This window comes from Xiphias gladius, chromosome 1 (genome assembly GCF_016859285.1).
Source record: "Xiphias gladius isolate SHS-SW01 ecotype Sanya breed wild chromosome 1, ASM1685928v1, whole genome shotgun sequence".
NCBI classification, from domain to species: Eukaryota; Metazoa; Chordata; class Actinopteri; order Istiophoriformes; family Xiphiidae; genus Xiphias; species Xiphias gladius.
This window is the reverse complement of record NC_053400.1, coordinates 16,237,224-16,256,418: the sequence shown is the minus strand read 5'-3', so window position 1 is coordinate 16,256,418 and position 19,195 is coordinate 16,237,224. Positions and strand designations below refer to the sequence as shown.

General features: G+C 40.0%; 2 protein-coding genes across 4 annotated transcripts in view; one reads left to right on the top strand and one right to left on the bottom strand.

The window, feature by feature from the left end:
* The window catches only part of elp4 (elongator acetyltransferase complex subunit 4), a 54,324-nt gene extending 51,169 nt beyond the window's left edge, over positions 1-3,155 (bottom strand). The window contains exons 1-2 of one of the 2 annotated variants that reach the window (XM_040134141.1): positions 2,936-3,155; positions 980-1,015 (exon numbers count right to left, since the gene is read on the bottom strand). In XM_040134141.1, the coding sequence (XP_039990075.1) occupies positions 980-1,015; positions 2,936-3,113 (214 nt within the window). In that variant the 5' untranslated portion in view covers positions 3,114-3,155. The remainder of the gene's footprint in view (positions 1-979; positions 1,016-2,935) is intronic. The other variant, XM_040134132.1, reaches the window with a different exon arrangement.
* immp1l (inner mitochondrial membrane peptidase subunit 1) lies at positions 2,508-17,369 on the top strand. Of its 2 annotated transcripts, none has more exons than XM_040134165.1 (6): positions 2,508-3,010; positions 10,698-10,808; positions 10,921-11,009; positions 11,169-11,295; positions 16,513-16,623; positions 17,209-17,369. In XM_040134165.1, exons 2-6 carry the CDS (start codon positions 10,704-10,706, stop codon positions 17,293-17,295), a joined length of 519 nt encoding a protein of 172 aa, XP_039990099.1. In that variant the 5' UTR covers positions 2,508-3,010; positions 10,698-10,703; the 3' UTR covers positions 17,296-17,369. The 2 variants fall into 2 exon arrangements, with proteins under 2 accessions (XP_039990099.1, XP_039990089.1); XM_040134155.1 differs by lacking the exon at positions 2,508-3,010 and adding an exon at positions 3,166-3,287.
* Positions 17,370-19,195: the final 1,826 nt, after the last annotated feature.

Here is a 19,195-nt window from a genome sequence, read left to right as displayed (position 1 = left end):
ATGAACATATTAATTATGGATCATAGTAGAAGTGTGAACACCTGGGATTCTAACTAGTGACATCAGGTCATTAGTCTATTTGCCATGGACAGTAACGCGCTAACCACAAAGATCCTGAGCACACTAGGACGGAATTATTAGCCCATGGCAGACTGAAAGTGCTACAGAAGTCAATTTGGGGATCACACTTGATTTTTTGCTATACAGGAATATATGGATAGTAGTTCAAAGCTACATTTCTGGTTATTGCAGTGTCATTTAAAGTCTATACAACTTCTTGACAAAGAGTTTCAAAGAGTTGCAAAAAAAAGATGAAGGCTATAATGCTTCAGAAAAGAGTAGCATGCATATACCTTCCTGGCTCAAAGTATCCAATATTACATATAATTTATCTTTCTGAACACCAATGCACTGACAACTACCAAACCAACATCTGCTGTAACATTGGTTCATCACTTACAACTTTTCTTCCATGGCTCCAGTCACAGCAAATAAAAGAGCATGGCTTCGGGTATTAAAACACTGCTTTAAGAATTATGGTAAGTACACATTAAACTTGCTCATGAAGCCTAAAGACAAAACGGTTAACTGTAGTTCAGGATGAGTGAACTGTTGTGTATGGTGTACAATGGCATCTCACACACACAATATTCACCACAGGCTGTGTAAACTCAGGTTTATTATTTGCTCAAAGTTAATCTCATTTATAAATATTTATTCTTTACCACTTCAGCGTCTGATTACAATGTAGGAAATTATCAGCAAAATTATCCATAAGAAGTTACAGTATCTTCTAATATAAATGCATTTACATGTACTATAAAGGATCCAATGAAATATGCCAAATAAGTATGATTCCTCACTGTCTTATCTTCTGCCCAAACGTGTTTCAAAATGAAATAAATCAAATAAAATAAGGATACCACTTCATGGGACCTTAAAATCAAATCATATTTGATTTGAAACGTGAAAAGCTCACCTATGAGAAGTACTGTTCCAACTGCTAACCCACCACCTGTTTGTTGAGAAAAGAAAAACAATAACATCATTTAAAAAAAATATATAAGTCACATTTTACAGACTCTGTCTTGCTCTGGATCAGTGTGAATGACTTGGAGCCTCGCTTTGGCCAACTGCTACCTCCTTTACTCTCTCCACAGCTGTGTATTCATCTTAACAAGAAGATATGCCCTTTTCACAGCAGACATTTTGACTTGTCATAGTAATAAGTGAGTACGGAAATTAGCAGGACCCCAAAACCGTAGCAGCTAAATGGAATACAACCATCATTAATTTAATTTTTTACATCTGTGCCTTTTCTGCTGTGATGTCAAAATGTCTTACATGAAAAAAGGCTTGGTGGAGAATTGACTATCTGATGAGACATCTCATGTTTTCTGGTTATGGCAAGAGTTCCATAAACCCTTTTAAAAATCAGATCAAAGACCACAGGTAAACTAAGAGGCTTTACGGACAGCCGTTGACAATTCTGACTGCTTTATTAAATTCATTCAACACAAAATATTGTTGTTGTTTTTTTTTTTTCATTTAACCCACAATGTTCTGGGGTTCCCCTAGACCTTGGTCCTGTATGGCAGTGCAAGATAGTACTGTATATGTCTAATAATCTGAGATTACAGGGGTTTTAATAGGTTTAGGATGAGAGAACAAGACAAGTGACATCTCGGACATTTGGACATTTGAAGTGCACTCATCTGATCCTCCAAATGTTGTTTTAGATTTAAATAAAAGGCATGATACATTAATGTCAGAGGTCCAAGCATATCAATTATTTTGTGAATTTAAATTTTTATCTACCAGCCAGTCTTTTTGCAGAAGATGAAAAACTTGCACAAGAAGAAAGCATTGGCCCTTCTGAGACATAAGAATCTCAACCCAAGTAACTACCCAGTTATTCAATATTTATGTATTTAAGATGAAGGGAGGACATACTTCATTGGCTTACAATGTGGTAAAGAAGCTACAAAGACTATCCCAAACCAGATTTTGAGAACAAAGCCCATCCTATTGAACAAGGTTAGGACTGAGAATGAGGATTATTTATTTTTTCATGATTTTAAAGATTTCCCATGTATTTTCTCCTATAAAACATTAGTGTCTATACATTACAATGGTTTGTGTGCCATTTGAGAACGGCATACCTTATCTTATCATATCATAAAACGTCATTAAACAATATGCGATGACGGTACATTACTGCATTAGTACAGGAAAACGACACACAATCAGACTTTAGCTCATAAGTGCCTAGTTCTTCTTTCTTTCTTTTCTTGCTCTTTCGTTTGCTCATGGTATACCAAATATGTCAACTTGTGATAAATTTGAGAGCAAAAGTTGTTTATGTTATGTCTCAAATCTAATGTTATAAGAACTGGAAGAAGATGTCATTAAGTATCAATTAAGTGGAATTTTGCAGCATATTTTAATGAGGCATTTCCTTTTTTAAATGGCAGCTGTTACACGAGCATTAAGACCAGACAGGGGCATCAAAGTTTTTGTACTATTTTGTTCCTTGGTGGCTTAAGTCAGAAACAGTGGAGTAAGGTAGCAACATTAGCCTCTAACAAGAAAAATCTCTGCAGACAAAACTTCCCGGCAAATCCCTCCTAGTGGGCTTTGTGCAATGCAGTGTAAAATTAGCTTTCTGTATAATGTAACAGATTCAAACAAAATATGCCTGAAATCTGTGTGATATCCATACTGCTAACATTAACTTTCACGCATTCAGTATCGTTTGTCCTGCCCTGGCAGTGACAAAACTTCATCTCCTGTTCGACTGATAGGTTTCCCTTTCGAGAAATTAATTACACTAGTATTTTGTAATTAATATGAGTGTATTTAACTGACGTTAAATTGAGAAACACTGTTAGCTGTGTAGCTAGCGCTAACGCTGAGCCTCAACAGCAAGACTGACCGAGCAGAAAGTCGAGAGAGGTGACACCGGTGGAAACTAAGAGCTGTCCGTTTTGAACCGAAGGTCTGGTGCCAGGTATGGAGATTAACTTGCTCCTTGTTTTCTTCTGAAAACTCGTAGTACTGAACAGTGAACGTTCAGCCGAGGGTTTAGCCACAGTGTTCATGGGAGCTGCCATATTGCTAGTAAAGTAGTGACGCTTGTTAATGTTTTGGAGCTTATTGTCCAATCATAAAAGACGTTGGTAGAGCTCGACCAATCAGGGCAGCGATTGTTACGGCGCCGCTGGCAAAGGGAAGTTCAATTTGTTGTGTTAAGTGCATGGTCAGAGCATTGAATCCAACATTTATAGGTAAGTCAATCTCTGTTACTATATGTTAGCTGACGGTGCATATTCTCGTGCTTTATACAAAATAAACAAAAAACAAAACGTGAGCGTATGTGTGCTTGGCCTTAACCAGAAGCTATAACATGCCTAAAGATTTATTGTGACTCCTGCTTTCTGCGGCTATGACCATGTTAGTTCCTTGCAATACTTGACAGAATCTGAACGTTGTTTGACCGAATTAGGTGTACGCACGAATTCTAGTCTACTCTAGTTGAGACTAGCCGAGTCTAGTCTGGGGGCCCGATTGCAGGGTATACCAGGCCAAGATACCGTACCATCCTTAGAGTATATGTCAATGAGGAGAGCATAGCCTATGCTTATGAATGGGGAAATTATGTCCATTAAGCAGGAACAGACTAAGTTGGTTTACTGCGCAATGGAGTGTGTGTCACTGGTTTTTTTTTTTTTTTTTTTTTTTGAAAACTCATTGATACCGTCTGTAACGAGAACTATACAGTATAGTCTAAGTGTTTTAAAACACACATCGACATGTTAATGACTGACATTACTCCTGCCTGTGTGTAGAGCGGCCGTAACTGCCAGAAAGTGGACTCTTTTTTTGAGGAAAACTGCTTTTATGATTGACAGTATGCACAAATATTAAGTGCATGACACAATATAACACACAATATAACACATTGATTTGTAATCTCCAAACGCTAAAAAAGAACAGAAAGGCTTGGTGCCAGTGTACTAGTGACAAATGAGAAATTAATATATGGTGATACTGGCTGCAGTGTATCAGTATACAAAATACTTTGCCACAAGTGAGTCTATTACAATAGCTGCATTGTTCATTCATCCCTATTCTATGCTATTCTATTCTATTCCCTGTCAAGGCATGGCCTTTGTTAAGACTATAAATGAATCTGTCAAAATCTATCTACTAACTTACATCCTTAGGTTATGGTGGGTCTTATGTAATGTAATGTAATAAATAGGTCATGGAGTGCAGTTGTACAAGTGCATCATAATACAGAGCAGCTTCATGTGCCTGTGCACGTGGTTGCAGCTCTATGTAAATCACTAAATATGTGTATTTATGGTTATATACACTGTAGTCATTTTAAGCTGACAGTGAGTGTCACTGTGGATCCGTGCATCACTTCCCCAATCACATTCAGTTCGGAGGGCTCTGCAGGTGAAAAGGTGAGGGGAGGAACGCTCAGAGCATTAGAGACATACAGAAGGAAACCATTGCAGCCCAAGGATAGAGTGGATAGAAGTTGTCAGCATCAGCTTGTTCTGAATCTCACTCACACTTTGAAAAGTTTTGAGTAATGATCACAGACTAATAAGCACTACTCTTAAAGGTGATAACACCAACACAGACCGTTCCTGCTTATACCTGCTCTACACCACAGCTGAGTATAACCTGATGAGGAACTACTGGCATCCTCATTTTCAATTTGAAAAACATTCCTATTGCTGATAGGAATTTTGTTTTCCCGAAACACAGTAATAAACTGGAGCATTTGAGATCCACTTGTAGTTTTCTCGGAATGGTAAAATAGGGGAAAAATATATGGAAATAATATATTATACATTATATACATATCTTTTCCTTTTTGAGTTTTTTTGTAACCCAAAAAATATTGTTGATTTTACCATCAGTAAAAAATGTTGTATTTAAGTGCAGTAATAACATTTAAAATATCAAATTTGCATTCAAATATAATATGAGTCTATCTTACAACACAAAACCAAGTACTGTGACAGTAGAATCTATTTAAAATAATTGAGCACATTGCGATTGCCCCTCTGCATGCTAAAGTTGCCAACATTAACAAAAACTAAAATACTTTGAACTCATATATGAGGTTCCACACTAAAATGTAGAATGTAATGCAATACTGTGCACATCAGCTAATGGACCCTTTTCACTCCTTACATTTTGACAAATTACACTGGTAAAATAACAAGTGTAATTAATAAAATTCATGATGGATAAATTCCATGAAGTGGCTTTGCTTACAGGGTTGTGTTGCCGTGTTTTTCCTAATAAGTCAAAATGTCTGCTATGAAAAAGGCCCATTGATGATGGAAACCTTTTTCACATATTCGAGAGATCTGAATGTTCTGTCAGATTAGGCGAACCACTGGTAGGGGAAAAGCCAGTTTCTTTTGAGCTGTATATCCACTATTCATAGTGGTTGTCTGATGACTGATCAGTGTAATCCTTAAGACAGCTGTAAAAAGCTTTGTGTGGCAGAGAGAGGCCAGAGGCATCACAAGATCACAGGATACTGTAAGGCCCCAGAAGAAGCAATCACCCAACTGCTCACTTTACAAATGCTCTTAGCAGAGGCAGTCCTGCTGTTTTGACAGCACTGTTGAGATTTATATGTGCTGACAGGAGACCAAGGGAATATATTATGACTGACAACACCGGGCATTGTGGAAAGCCTATATGAAACAAATAAGATGCGCTGACTGACCTGCATCTCAGAAGGAGGAGAGCCTGCTTCAGCAGTGCAACGTGCAAGATGCAGGATTACATTGCTGTGGAAACTTTCTCCATGTCCTCTGTACAGTGCCAGTCACCTAATTTCTAATTCTCTTCAATCCCTCTTTAACCCATGGGCTCTGTAGCACAATACAGTTTGTGGCAGTGTAAACACAGTAGCCTAATTGTAAAAAATAACGTAATTTTCTCCATTTTCAGTGTGTCATCTGTTCGTGTGTTTTTCCTGCAGTGTTTTTTTTTGTCAGTTCTTTCAGTCTCTGTATCTGATTGAGCTATATAATGGCAGCAGTCATAACATGTCAGATCTTTCCTGGTCAGACTGTTTTGGTTTCTTCAGTCTAGTTCTGCCATCAGTGAAGAACAGCAAGAAGCAGTAGACCTCTTGTGTCTGGAGGAGGCAAGATTATCATCAACATGCTCCGTATTTGTTTTGTTAGCGTTGGAAGGAAAGTAATATTCTAAGGGTGCAAGTACAATAAGCAGAGGATGGGTTTTGTACACAGCTAATTTTATCTAAGGATTTGACTTTTTCCATTTTTTTCAACATCTCATATTGTTTGAATAGCTTTATTTTGGTTTCCTGAGATTTTTTGCTGATGAAATAAAGCAAGCTATATTTAGCTTGACCTATAGTCTAGAAGAAAAATAGACTATGAAAAAGTACAGAACGCATGCTAATTTAGAATTAAAGGAAATAACATTCTTAAAAATCATAGGTTCGGTTTTCTGTTGACGTGTATATCAGGTTTTGTCATGAGCTGGTCAGAGCAAAACTACTTTGTGAATCTGACACACCACCAGATAAGATCTCTCAACTCTTTCAGCACCAGGCCAGCAGCGCGCATTCGCTCGTGGTCAATACAATAAGACTTAGTGGCTGATTTTTCCATTCAGTGTAATTGGCAGGGGACTCTGTCAACCTACACTTCCTTTCATTTCATAGCAGTTGTATTCATATCACTTGGCTATTATTTGCACTTGCTGACCCATTGATTGTAGGTTTAAACCCTCAGCTCCTCAAATAGTAACCTCGCTCAGCTGTTTCACGGCTGTGTTGCCGTTAGCAACAATGAAAAGAGCAATATGGAGATCAGTCGCTTCAATTAAGCCTCTGATAGAAGGCAGACCTAGAAGACATGGGGGCAAGACATAGTACTCTGTGACTGAGACTTTTACATCTGTCACTATCCATCCAGCCAGGTGTCTGTGTCTAAATCAGTAGGATTATCTCTGATTGGGCTGATAGTTGAAACAGACCCCCTTGGTTGCCAAACCTCCTTTTTATAGCTCACATTAAGATCAAATCAAGCTCTGCTCAACAGGACTAATGCCCCACCCTCCTCTGCCTTCTGCTGCCCAGAGGAAGACATCAGAGGTGGGATTCGTGGTGCTGCCTGCTCCTCCAGACTCCCTCCCATCTGGGATCCTCAGGGAGAAGAGGAATATCTGACAAGGGACTTGTAAGCCTCTTAGCCCCCCCGTTGCCCAGCTCTCTCTCAGCCCATGTTTTTCTAATTTAGTTGTGTAAGGAGTCCACTGCAAGGCCCTTGTGTGCTGTTTGGATTGAAATTCTCTTTGTGGCTCTAATAGACTGGCCATGTATATCAATTAACACTACTAAGCCAATGGAAGATTCATATCTCTTGAGACCAGTAGCAGTAATTCCTTTTTTGAATATTTCCTTATGGCTTCAATAATGTGTATTTAATTAGGTATCAATTTTGATACAGTGTTGTTGACTTCACTTTATCATTTGTTTAATTTATTTTGCTGGTTGCTGTTCCTACATTAGCTGAGTTTTCTTTGAAATACATGAATGACAATGACCAAATTCTTTTAAATTAGCCAGTGGAACTCAGTGGAACTGTGTGCATTCAATAAAAATTCAGTATTGCAACTTATTATCCTCATTTTAGGCACAAAGTTTTTTCCAGTGTATAAACTGTGATGAAGATATTTTTTGTTGAATTAATGACGTTAATGATGCGCTAGTTATCTTTAAATCACAACCTTTAAGAAATGTCATACGTGTTGATGCATTTGCCACCAGTCTTGATTATAAGACAGCTTCCTTGAACATTATGATATTGCCAAGGTCATTTCATTGTTTTTATCCCGTAGAATCATCACATTTGGCTCATATGAAAGAACGATAACAACTTGCCAAATGCATATCAGTCAATCAGTCATAGCGACATTCAGGAAGCGTCTTTATTCAGAATTGCACCTCCTTCATGTTTTATTGTTGCAGTGTCTCAAATTGTTCACTCAGAACGCCTTTGACTGCTGGATCGACATAATGATAGGCATCCTCAATGCTCATGGTTGATATGGCAAAAAAAAACTAAAAGTTGTTTGTTTTTTTCCCATTCTTCTACTTGTGACTGCTCTGCCCTGAGTTGGCGGAGCTCCCTCAGTAAGAGGATCACAGAGTTAAACACACAATGAGGTGTTTCCATCGGCAGCTATTCATTTGAGATCCCCTCTTTTCGCTACTGTAGCGCTGCGCTGTGACCACGGGAGGCCTGTGGCCACAGATGGTTCTGCAGAGAGGGCTGAACTGACTTTCTTTGTTTTCCCATGAACATGTTTGGCGTGTAATCCTGGATTAACAGAGAGGCTTTGTGTTAATTTACAGCTGTAATATAGCATTCAATTAATGTCGGAATCCCCCAACACACACATGTGCTGGGTATTAGGGGCAAGAGATAGTGCGGGTTCCCTGACTCTTTGCTCGGGAGAATTAGACGTAATAGAGATCCAATCAGAGGTCTCTGTGGATGTCCACCTTCTCTGGGTCCCAAAGGAGTAAGCTCACAGCTCACATATACACTTTTTATGAAACACATAGGTAATGCTTTTGTCTGTGCACATTCACGCCACATCACACCACATGCACACACACAGAGACACACACTATCAATGACAGAGGGTGCCTCAGAAAACCAGGCGGTTGCATATGGACTCTCTTGATATCAGTCACTGGCCGTGTGATCTTGTTATGCAAAGTCCCTTAATCCCTACCTATGATGAATGCACACTGGAATTGGGGGGGGGGGCTGAAACAGGGATATGAGGGCAGCTGTATGGGAGGCTGTCCACTGCGAACGAGTGCTAGCAAAGATTCCTGATCCCCAGCCTAGCAGAAGGAAGAGCACATGTGAGATCATGTCTGAGAGTGCATTACAGTACCACAATGACAGAGATGCTGGTGGAGGAAGCTGAGAGCAAGACAAATAGAGTTGAATATGTCACCTTAGTGCAGACCTGAGATTCACATTAACCTTTAGACCACTTGCTTCCCAACAGAGGAATTATAGGGCCAGAGGTGTTATTGTACCAGCTGGGGGAGGACTGAGTTTATATTTCCTGTGGAACAGAACAAGAGACCGGAGCAGGCTGCGACTGGAAAGGGGCACTTCATTTGGGCCCTGCGCTGAGAGTATATATGTCCCCCTTCACCTGCTCGAGCGCTGTCATTCACAGTGGCGGCAAAAAGCAGAAGGTTGCCAGGGGTGATCATGGAACAGAGGGAAGAGCGGAGTAGCAGCACACAGGGAGGTGAAAGGATGGAGTTGGTCTTTTTTGGATCAGAGAGGATGTCGAATGGGCCAAAGAGACAAACCATGCTAGCGATGAAAGAATAGATAGAGGGTTTAATAGGTGGAATATAGTTGGCATGAATAAGGGAGCATTGTGTGTCTGTTTGTGTGTGTGTGAAAAGGGTGGAGGGGGGTAATGGGATTAGGGGTAACACCTTTGGCAGGGCTTGGGAGAGCCACCTGACAACCGGTCTGTTGGGGACCTGGGGAGAAAGGGGGGCAAGGGAGAAATTGGGGGTCTAATCCGTGTCCATCTTTGGGAAGTCATTCCCAGAGCTCTGAGGATTTGGGGCTTTGCTTTCCGCTCTGCTTGCTTTGGTTAATAATACCCTGGGAGGGAGAGAAGACATGGAGAGAGAAATAGGGAAAGAGACAGAAGGAATGGGGCAGACAGAGAAAAAGATTTCTTTACCCTGTGGTTGACTGGCGGGACAGCAGCCTAAATCAAAAATGTTTGAAGTACAGGCTAATGTGTAAGCCAAGTTGTATCTGTTTTTTTCTAAACATACAGTTCTTTGTCTGTCTGTCTGGCTGTCTGTCTGTCTGTGTGTGTGTGTGTGTGTGTGTGTGTGTGTGTGTGTGTGTGTGTGTGTGTGTGTGTGTGTGTGCGCGCGCGTGTGCACGCGCAGGTGCGCCTGCGCCAGCATACATCTGCATGACAGTGTGTAAAGATTGACTTACTTTCTTCTGTCCATCCAACAGGTTGCAGCTTGAGTGAAAGTCAATAACCTTAGTGTGTCTGGGATGTTTGCTCAGAAGACACATGCATAGTCCTTGTGTGTGTTTGTGTGACAGAGTGTTTGCAGGGCGGGTGGTTGGGCGCTGGGTTGTCTTTGTGTTTCTATGGTGCTGACAGAAGTTGATAACTGTTGTAATGATTGTGGTGGTAGTGGAGGCTGCACAGTGTCAGCGACTGGCTGCTGACGGTGCGGAGGTGCATGGCTGGATGTGTCACAGCTTCTGTGTTTGTCCGTCACCTCAGCACAAGGTGTTGATTGGTCCATCCTACACTGGATCAAAGTTCAGGGCAGTTTTCTGGTGTGAACTGGCTGCTCAGCCTCTGAGAATGAAACACCAGGGAATGTGCCATCTTAGCAGTAGGCTAACTGTGACAATGTTGTCCATACCTTTTTAAAAATTTAAACCCCAAACAGCTTTTGTTTTTAGAAATCCCGTAAAGGACGTAAGCCTACCATAAATGTATCAGATGCTGATTCATTTCCTCTCCACTGTATGTATGGAGCATTTGATAACTATTTACATTTTAAATTGTGCCATAACCTGTGGTTGTGTTTTGTGCTGTAGGTGGAGATGTTCCGCCATTTGCTGGGGAAGACCTTGGGGTTTGTGGGCTACACGGTCCAGTATGGCTGCATTGCACATTGTGCCTTTGAATACATTGGAGAATTTGTGGTGGTTGGTATTATTAATATTATAGAATTAGTGACTGATATTTTCATTTTTATTTTTTATTATGAAATTTATTCATGCACAAGAAATAATTGTGTTTTTTGTTGTTTTGCTTCAGTGCTCTGGTCCATCCATGGAGCCAACCATTGTCAACAATGATATTGTCTTCTCTGAACGGATGAGTCGTCATCTTTGCAAAATACAAAAGTGGGTTCCAGTCAGTGGATTCATGGCAAAAAGAGGAGACAGTTACCATTTTGGAATATGTATTATGCACAGTACATCATAAATAATACAAGATATTTAGCATTTTCTGTGAATCAGTGCACCTTGAGTTACAAATCAAGTGACTGTATTTCTTTTCAGGGGTGATATAGTAATTGCAAAGAGTCCATTTGACCCAAATATGAACGTTTGTAAAAGGGTAATTGGGTTAGAGGGAGACAAAGTCTGCACAAGTGCCCCATCAGATGTGTTCAAGACCCACACATATGTGAGTATGTTTACATCATACAAGCCCATATTTGTTGAACGTTTCATGTTTTTCAGCTGCTTTTCTTATAAATCCTGTTATTACCTGCTTTACCACGCAAGGTTCCTGGTGGCAGGTAAGTTTTGCTTCCGACAACTACAACTCAGAGAGTCTCTTTGGAAAAAGGATAAAAAGTATGAAGTAAAATAGACAGTGAATGAAGAATTCGTTTACAGCACAACATTTGATAGTTTGTTTCACCGTAAAATGACAAACAGAAACTCTATGCATAATGTAAAACCATCTTTTAGTTTGTCTTTGGTTTTCTTTGTGTGTGTACCACAGTCTATAGACTGTCTTAGTCGTTTACATTTTAGACCTCACACATCCATTTTGTGTCATTGGTCAAAATATCAGCTTTTGACAACACCTATATTTCCTCAGAACAGTGATAAAACCAGAGAGTGAGCAGGGGTTCCGCTGCTGAAACCACTGTCATTGCTTTTCTATTACTACTCTCCCCAACGCCCACATCTCAGGCCTGCAATCTCTCTGAAGCCAGTTAGAGTTAGTGCCAGCCGAACGGACACACTGATGGGTGGGCAGAGGTGTGTGTGAGTGTGTGTGAGTGTGTACATACATCTGCAAATCAGAGGTTGTGTTTATGTTGCATGTTTTTGAATTTATTGTGTATTTTATAGACTGTGGGCAGACTGTTGAATGGGTTCAGTGAAACATAGCATAAGGCCAAGCCTGTAAGTGTCATTAAGCTAATGAAATGGGAAATAAAGAGGTTTCCTCTTATGCTGGCTTCACCTCCACCTACAGAGGACTGAACTTGCAATAGGTGACATTGTTGCATTGCGATTTGTGATCCCAGGATGTAGTTACAGATTCAAGTTCAAGTCTTTTTTTTAAAAACTTACCACTAGGTGGCTTACCACTAGCTTACTGACTTCTCTTCATTTAGGCTGCTCCTTCACTTTCATTTATTTATACCTCACAGCTACCTAAATCAGTAAATCGATGGTGATATATTTGTGGCATATGCTGTAGTACATTTCAGGTCACTTTGTATATCTTTCATCAGTTTTCTACGGTCAGTTCATGCCAACCAGGTTCATGGGATCTGCTTCACACCAATATAAATATGATATGTATTAGAGATTCGCAAATCAGGGTTTCTTTCTTCTGACTGACTGACTTTTTAAGGCCTGACTTTGTATGATTGCTTATAAGCTGTAGTCACCTTTGTTAAACAGGAATTCAAACCAAGTAGCTTTGTCTTGATGAAACCTAACTTTTACTTTTTTGTTTTTATTAAAAAAAAAAAAAAAAAAAAAAAAAGCCAGATTCTTGGTGAGATTCTAAGCTTTTTTTATTTTTTTTATTTTAAATATTTTTAACCATAGGTAGTACTAGTCTGGTGATTAATCTTTTTTGGCTGAGCGGACTGTGGCAACTTGACTCAAATCAACTTTGACATTTAAAAAGTCATTGTTGGAGAATACAGTCCACACAAGTAAGATGCATTTTAGTCATGGGGTGACGTACATAGCCCTGTATTATTCATTTGTTTATTTATTAGTGTGGGTTATGGTTTATTCAATGACATGTGGAAAACATGCAAAAGTACCATCACAAGTTCTGAGAGCACAATGCAACATCTTCAGATTTCTTGTTTTATGTGACTAAAAGTCCAATACCCAAAGATGTTCAAATAAGAATGGTATAAAACAAAGAAAAGCTGCAAATCCTCACATTTGAGAAGCTGGAAACAGAACGTTTGTCATTTGTGCTTGATTAAAAGATTGACTTATAGTTAATTATCAAAATTGTTACCGATTCATTTTTTGTTCAGTCCCCTAATAGATTAGTGACTTAACGTCTGAGTTTATTTTTTACAAATGTACAACTGGTATTCAATTGACCCGTATATTTTTCAGGTGGTTATAACCCTACATATTAACTCTGTTCACTTTACCAGATGAAATTACTTTTTTCAAACACAGTATAGTAGTGCTGAGCTAAACTTGATAGTTGTGCAGTAAGGCTCCAACATCACTAGTACAAGAAATGTGTCCGGACTTTGTCTGATACCTGGTGAATGACGGGAGCTGGGCTCATTATGCAGCAGGAATAGGATTTTTTTTAAATATAGGAATCAAAAATACTGAGAGGGTTGATGTTTTTTTTGTTTGTTTGTTTGTTTGTTTTTGCTTTGTTTTTGTTTTTCAGGGTGGGACAATTCCCTCATTAAGCAAGTGATTTTGGGTCTTCTTTTTTCTCTTCCACATCTTGATAAAATATGGGAGTTTTTAAATTTGTATTTGTAATACTATGTTTTGCTACCTCTAAACTGTTCCGGTTGTCAGCTTCACAAACAAAGAAGGTGGCAAGCTTGAAATGACCGTTAAGCTACTCTTCACAAAGCTGATTGTCACTAAGCATTTTTTAAAATTTCTTACAGCCTAATATGTGCTTTGCCATGTTAATGTTTTAACAGCCCGGAGCAAAATGACTGGCTTTATGTGACAGCATTTGAGGTAACTGAGAAAATACCCGCTGTTAACATAAATGTTTGGGCTTTTTTTTTTTTTTTTTTTTCTCCCTTCCCTCCAGAGGATATATGTGTTTGTGTATGGCTATTACGATGGTGTGAGGCATTATGGGTGGACCTGTAAAGATGAATTTTGGAAGGTGGTGTTAGACCCTGTCATCACCTCCTTTTTTGTTCTGACAGACAGGCAGGTCCTCTACCCTCAGAGATCCAACAGGAGACTAATTGCCCTGTCACCTTTTAGGAATCATTTCTGTGTCTGAGCTATTGTGTCAAAACAATGACACTTGATCCCTAATATTATAGCAAAGAGAGAGAGATGTTCTTTTCTTTGCAGTGAAGATGTATGGTGAAAGATGAACTCTATAAGCCTGTATGTATTTAAGCGGAACATGATTCACCACCTCTATAATGTTAACATAATGAGCACTGTAATAGTGTGGCCGTTAAACAACACACCTTCACAGTGAGGAGAGCTCCAGTTTCAGCTCTTCTACACACGTCTCTGGCAGATACACAATGCCTCGCATCGACCCAGCCTACATCCACAGGACAGGTGCAATTTCTGCCATCCATCACACCAGAGCTGCCAGCAGGGCAGATTAAAGTGACTCCATATCTAGATACTACAACTCTGTGTTGGGCCTACCTTGATCTTTGGAAATCCACTGTCAAAAATAGACATGTTGATACTGTTTACGTGCTAAAATGAGAAATGGCTCAGGTATCTCCTCACCACCGTGTATGCAAAGAAATGTCTTAAAGAAAACATTGATAGGCATGCAAGAAATCCAGTGAGACTCGTGGTTTTGTGGCTGTTTACATGTACTTGAAACAGCATTTGTCTTTGAGAAAAAGAGTCAAAGACGGTGCTTTATCTGGTTACACCACTGTTTTGCAGCAATGTAGTTTTTATTCAGAGGTTTGCCTTTCACTTACAATGTTTTTTTTTTCTTTTTTTTCCTTGTTCACACACCTGCGACTTGTAAGGTGATATGCATAAGCTTTTATCCTAGCCACAGTACGCTGGTTCAGATTTCAGACCTCTTCACTTTCTCACTTTTCTGAAGTACTGCCAGGTTGATCTTTTAAAGGGGTTATGTCTATATTCAGGCATGGGTTTTTCTATGAGGCCATTTGTTTTGAGGCTCAAATTCAAATTCCCGCCTCTTGCTGCTGTTGATCGGATTGATTGATCGTGGTGATTTCACTCAGGCTGGATTGTAATAGAGCTGAAGTGATGTTAAGAGCAGCTATGAAAAGCGTCCTACTTATCCAGAAATTAAGTGTTTGTGTGTTAAGGTTGTCCACTTAGCAGTCATCTTACCAAATTCTGGACAAACAGTTGAAATGTCTTAATCAAACCTCTAAGCCTTTAGTATGAGTATACAATGATGTTGGGGGTTTTTTTTGTTTTGTTTTTTTGGGGTTTTTTTTTTTTTAAGGAAGATGAGGGGAAACGGGGTTCTGGTTTGACATATGACAAATGATGGTGTTTCTTTTTACTGTGCTTGGGAGCCGGCATATGTTACCATGTTAATGAGGTGTAATGGTGGGAATCCAGCATGCTGACATATGCTTCTCAGATGACTCCTTTAATGATATTCATTTGTGTCATCGTTATTCAGTGAGTTGTTTACCTCATGTTAGGTCAACATGTCACTGGCTCATGATTATGTCACATCATCTGTCTCAATTATCGAATATGAAATGAAACACAGCATCCCACAGTAGGACTTAAAACTCTAATCAGAGAGGCGGGTGATAGGCATAAGGAATACGATCTGAGGCGAAGATGTGACGTCACCTCAGTGTGGATAATATTCTGTTCCTTTATTCATGTTATTCTCTTTCCTCCAGAGGACTTTTGCCGTTAAAAAGTTAGGCAACACAAAAATAGACTCGTGGATTGTGATGCCCATTATGACAATATAATGTGTTGTTGATCCTGTCTGCACATATAGGGGGGACAGCGCACTTAATTAGGGCCTTGACAAGCCTACTCTCCTAAAGTGATGAGATTAATCATAATTGGTGTCACTGTGAATTAGAGCCCGCTTGGATGACTGCCCCACTGGCAGGTCGGACCGCGGTGGAGACCCTTGGACACTGCTGCTAGCCGCAGCTTAGCCCTCTTTTTCTTCTCTCTCTCTCTCTCACTCTCTTTCTCTCTCAACCTCTCTGCCTCTGCCTCTGCCTCTCTCTCTCTCTCTCTCTCTCTCTCTCTCTGCCTCTGCCTCTCTGCCTCTCTGCCCAGTTATCTCAGGCCCCTCTCTAGCTTTGCCCTCCCTGGGTAGGAGGGGCGCAGATCTCAGCCAACAGCCTAATGACCCCGTTTGAAGTTCTACTAAATCCCTCCCGACCCTGCCCGTTACCCATGACCCCTCTCCTAAGACGGTACGGGGTTAAAGAGGGACAGGCAGGTTGACGTTAAGATAGACTGAGGAGGGAGGGATGGCTGAGGCGACTCGTTGGGAGTAGGGGTTGGGGTTAAGGTAGATTCTCACTACATAATATATCAACTCACTTCAAGTTAACGACAATAAGTTAAGTAGTGCTGCAGTTTCGGAGTTTTGTTTTTGTATTTGATTCCTTTGTTTGTGGTAAAACGGTCTACACCGTAATCATTTTTTGTTTTGTTTTTTTTTGCCCCTTTTTGTGTGTGGTGATGTTTTTAGGTCCCAAAAGGCCACGTATGGCTAGAAGGAGATAACCTTAGGAATTCCACTGACTCAAGGAGCTATGGCCCAATTCCCTATGCCCTCATCCGAGGGCGTGTTTGCTTGAAGGTAACTGGGGAGGTGTACCGTATGTATGTTGTCAAGTATTTAAAAACATATTCTTTCGAAAAATCAGGACACTATTAAATCTCTCATAAATGGGTTCTAACTGTGTTAGGTGTTGAGCTCCCGGCCCAGCCATGTATGATGTTCTTCTTAAATTTTTTTTTTTTTTTTTTTTATCAGTCCAGTATGGCCATTTTAAGCACAATGCAGAGACATGAGTCAGTTAGAAGTTCAAAGCAAGTGTGTCTGAATGACCAAAGCCTGGACAACATATTGTCTAGCTTTCCATTCTGCTGTGTTGTCATGTCACTGGATGTCATAGCAACCACGACCCTGGAAACAGGTCAGCCAACCTTCTGTCCATCTGATTGGACAGCAGCACTCCACTGGAGGCCCTATCACGACAGCTGATGAAATTACAAGATCTTCTATGAAGTCAAATGCATCATTAAAAGCCTTATTAGCAAATGTGTCCAATAAGTGAGAAAACGTGTTGTACATAGTGGTTCAAAGTGCTTTATTTTGCCATTATATGAGTCCTATCTCTGTTTTAACCCATTGTTTCTCTCTGCCCTTTGTCCTATGAAGCTCTGGCCACCGCATACTTTTGGGACCCTCAATGAAAGCCCAACCAGACGGATCATTAAAACTCAGAGTGACTCAGACTCAGACTGACTCATCCACTTTGTTTACACTGTACATTACTTTGTTTGCAATCATTTTTGAATAAAGCTGACATTTATTTAAAATTGTGTTTTTTAAAAAGTGGTTATGTTTTAATCATGCTAATTTAACCAGGCTCATACACAGTATTTTAAATGCATGGGTTTTTTTTTTTTTTGGGGGGGGTTACTTTGCAGTTATACAGGCTTCATCATTTTACTGTTTTATAACTGACAAGCTCCACATGACAAGACACTATGATGTGTTCGCTGTAGCTGTGAAGCACTGTAGGAATAGCAGTGCGTGAGCAGCGAGTAAAGCTGTGTCTCTGTGGAACTGCTAACAGCAGAGAGCGGGCAGAGGCAAAGCTGAGATGCACTAGGTGTACACTGGGAATCGTGTAATAAACAAATAATGAAGTTTCAAGTATAATTTATTTGGATAGTAACTTTTAGTTGAATTTAGCTGTTTAATTTAATTGGTTCCGAAATGCATCTAAACCAGATAACTGCAGGATGTTTGTACATGTGCTTTAAACAGCAAAATCTCTAAATCCACAAACTATGACCTCAGCAAATCATGTCTCATTGCCTTAAAGATGTTATTAATTTCATGTTTATGCTTTCTTATTATTGTGATAAAACAAAAGAAACTCTCTTATTGTTCAATATTTCATCATGCTGCCAGGACAATTGAAAAAATATTAACATTTCCCATTTAACCATACAATATTAATAAGCACTTAGAGCCTCACTCACCACTGAATATATCATTGTGTTTGGAACCAAACGTGGTTTCTGTTATTGGGGTAAAGGATTAAGAGATTTCTACTTAAGAAACCTGATTCCTTGGTCATATAAACATTTAGCTAGGTTTCTAACAGTAGTGCATGTGTATAAGAAAGACTTAACGGGGGAAGTAATGTTGTCGTAGTGTGGAGGAATGAAAAGAGAGCATTAGCCGCATCTTATTGTTTTGTATCCAAAATAATTAGATCCAAAATCTGAAAAAAAAAAGTGACGCACAAATAAATTAGTCTTCAGTAATGTAGTTTTTACCTCTGAAGAGCTGGTAAAATTCAAACACAAGCGCATACAGCGCACAGAGTAGTCACGTAGATAAAGTGGGAACTTAACAGAACTCCGGCCGGAGGGAAAAACTAAGCTGGTTATAATTTCACATTTTCATCAGCCTGCCGACTCTCACAGAAAGCACTGTTCTGCGCATTTCTGAGGCCTACTCACCCTGCTCAGACCTTCCTGGACACAGAGACATCAGCACATTCACATACTGAGCTGTGGAAGCTCAGCTGGTCATTCTCCAAGGCAGAGAGGGACTTTTCTCCCTTCAGCTCCCCAGGGGAAGTGAGTTCCAGGCAGCCGTGGGTCCCTGTCCAGCTGCTTCCTCTGTCTGGAGGGGGCCAGAGGGTCATAGACAAGGCTCCCTGTGACACTGAATTATCTGCCCGAGTGTGATTGTGCCTGCTGGGAGGGACTCTCAAGATTGTGTGAGTGTGTGTGTCTGTGTGCATATGAAAAATATTTATGCAGGGTTTTGCTTCAAGCACATCTTTGTTTCTCAAGGTTTAATATTCATCTGCTGCGTGTCAACACAGTGCCATTGTTCAGTGAAATGCTGACAAGTAATCTTAGCATGTCCCTTTAACGATACTGCCCCTTAGAGGGAGCTCTGACTATTTATTAATGTAACTTTAAACCCCGGTGGTTGAAAACATTTTTGTAATTAACAATGATTAGCAATTTTAACAAAGTTCAAGCTGAAAATTGGGGATTTACACCACCTTAGGTGTACTGGTGTAAGTGTCTCTGCCCCTCTTTTCTCAGAGGATGTCCACCCTGAGGTGAATTTCTATTTTTCACCACCAGACTGGCCATTTATATTTGAGCTTCAT

What these genes read in the sequence shown, in the direction of transcription:
- immp1l (XM_040134165.1), top strand. Translation starts at nt 10,704, where the DNA reads ATGTTCCGCCATTTGCTGGGGAAGACCTTGGGGTTTGTGGGCTACACG. An exon ending in CATCTTTGCAAAATACAAAA is followed by an intron (nt 11,010 to 11,168) that starts GTGGGTTCCAGT and finishes ATTTCTTTTCAG; the next exon opens with GGGTGATATAGTAATTGCAA. An exon ending in TGTTCAAGACCCACACATAT is followed by an intron (nt 11,296 to 16,512) that starts GTGAGTATGTTT and finishes TGATGTTTTTAG; the next exon opens with GTCCCAAAAGGCCACGTATG.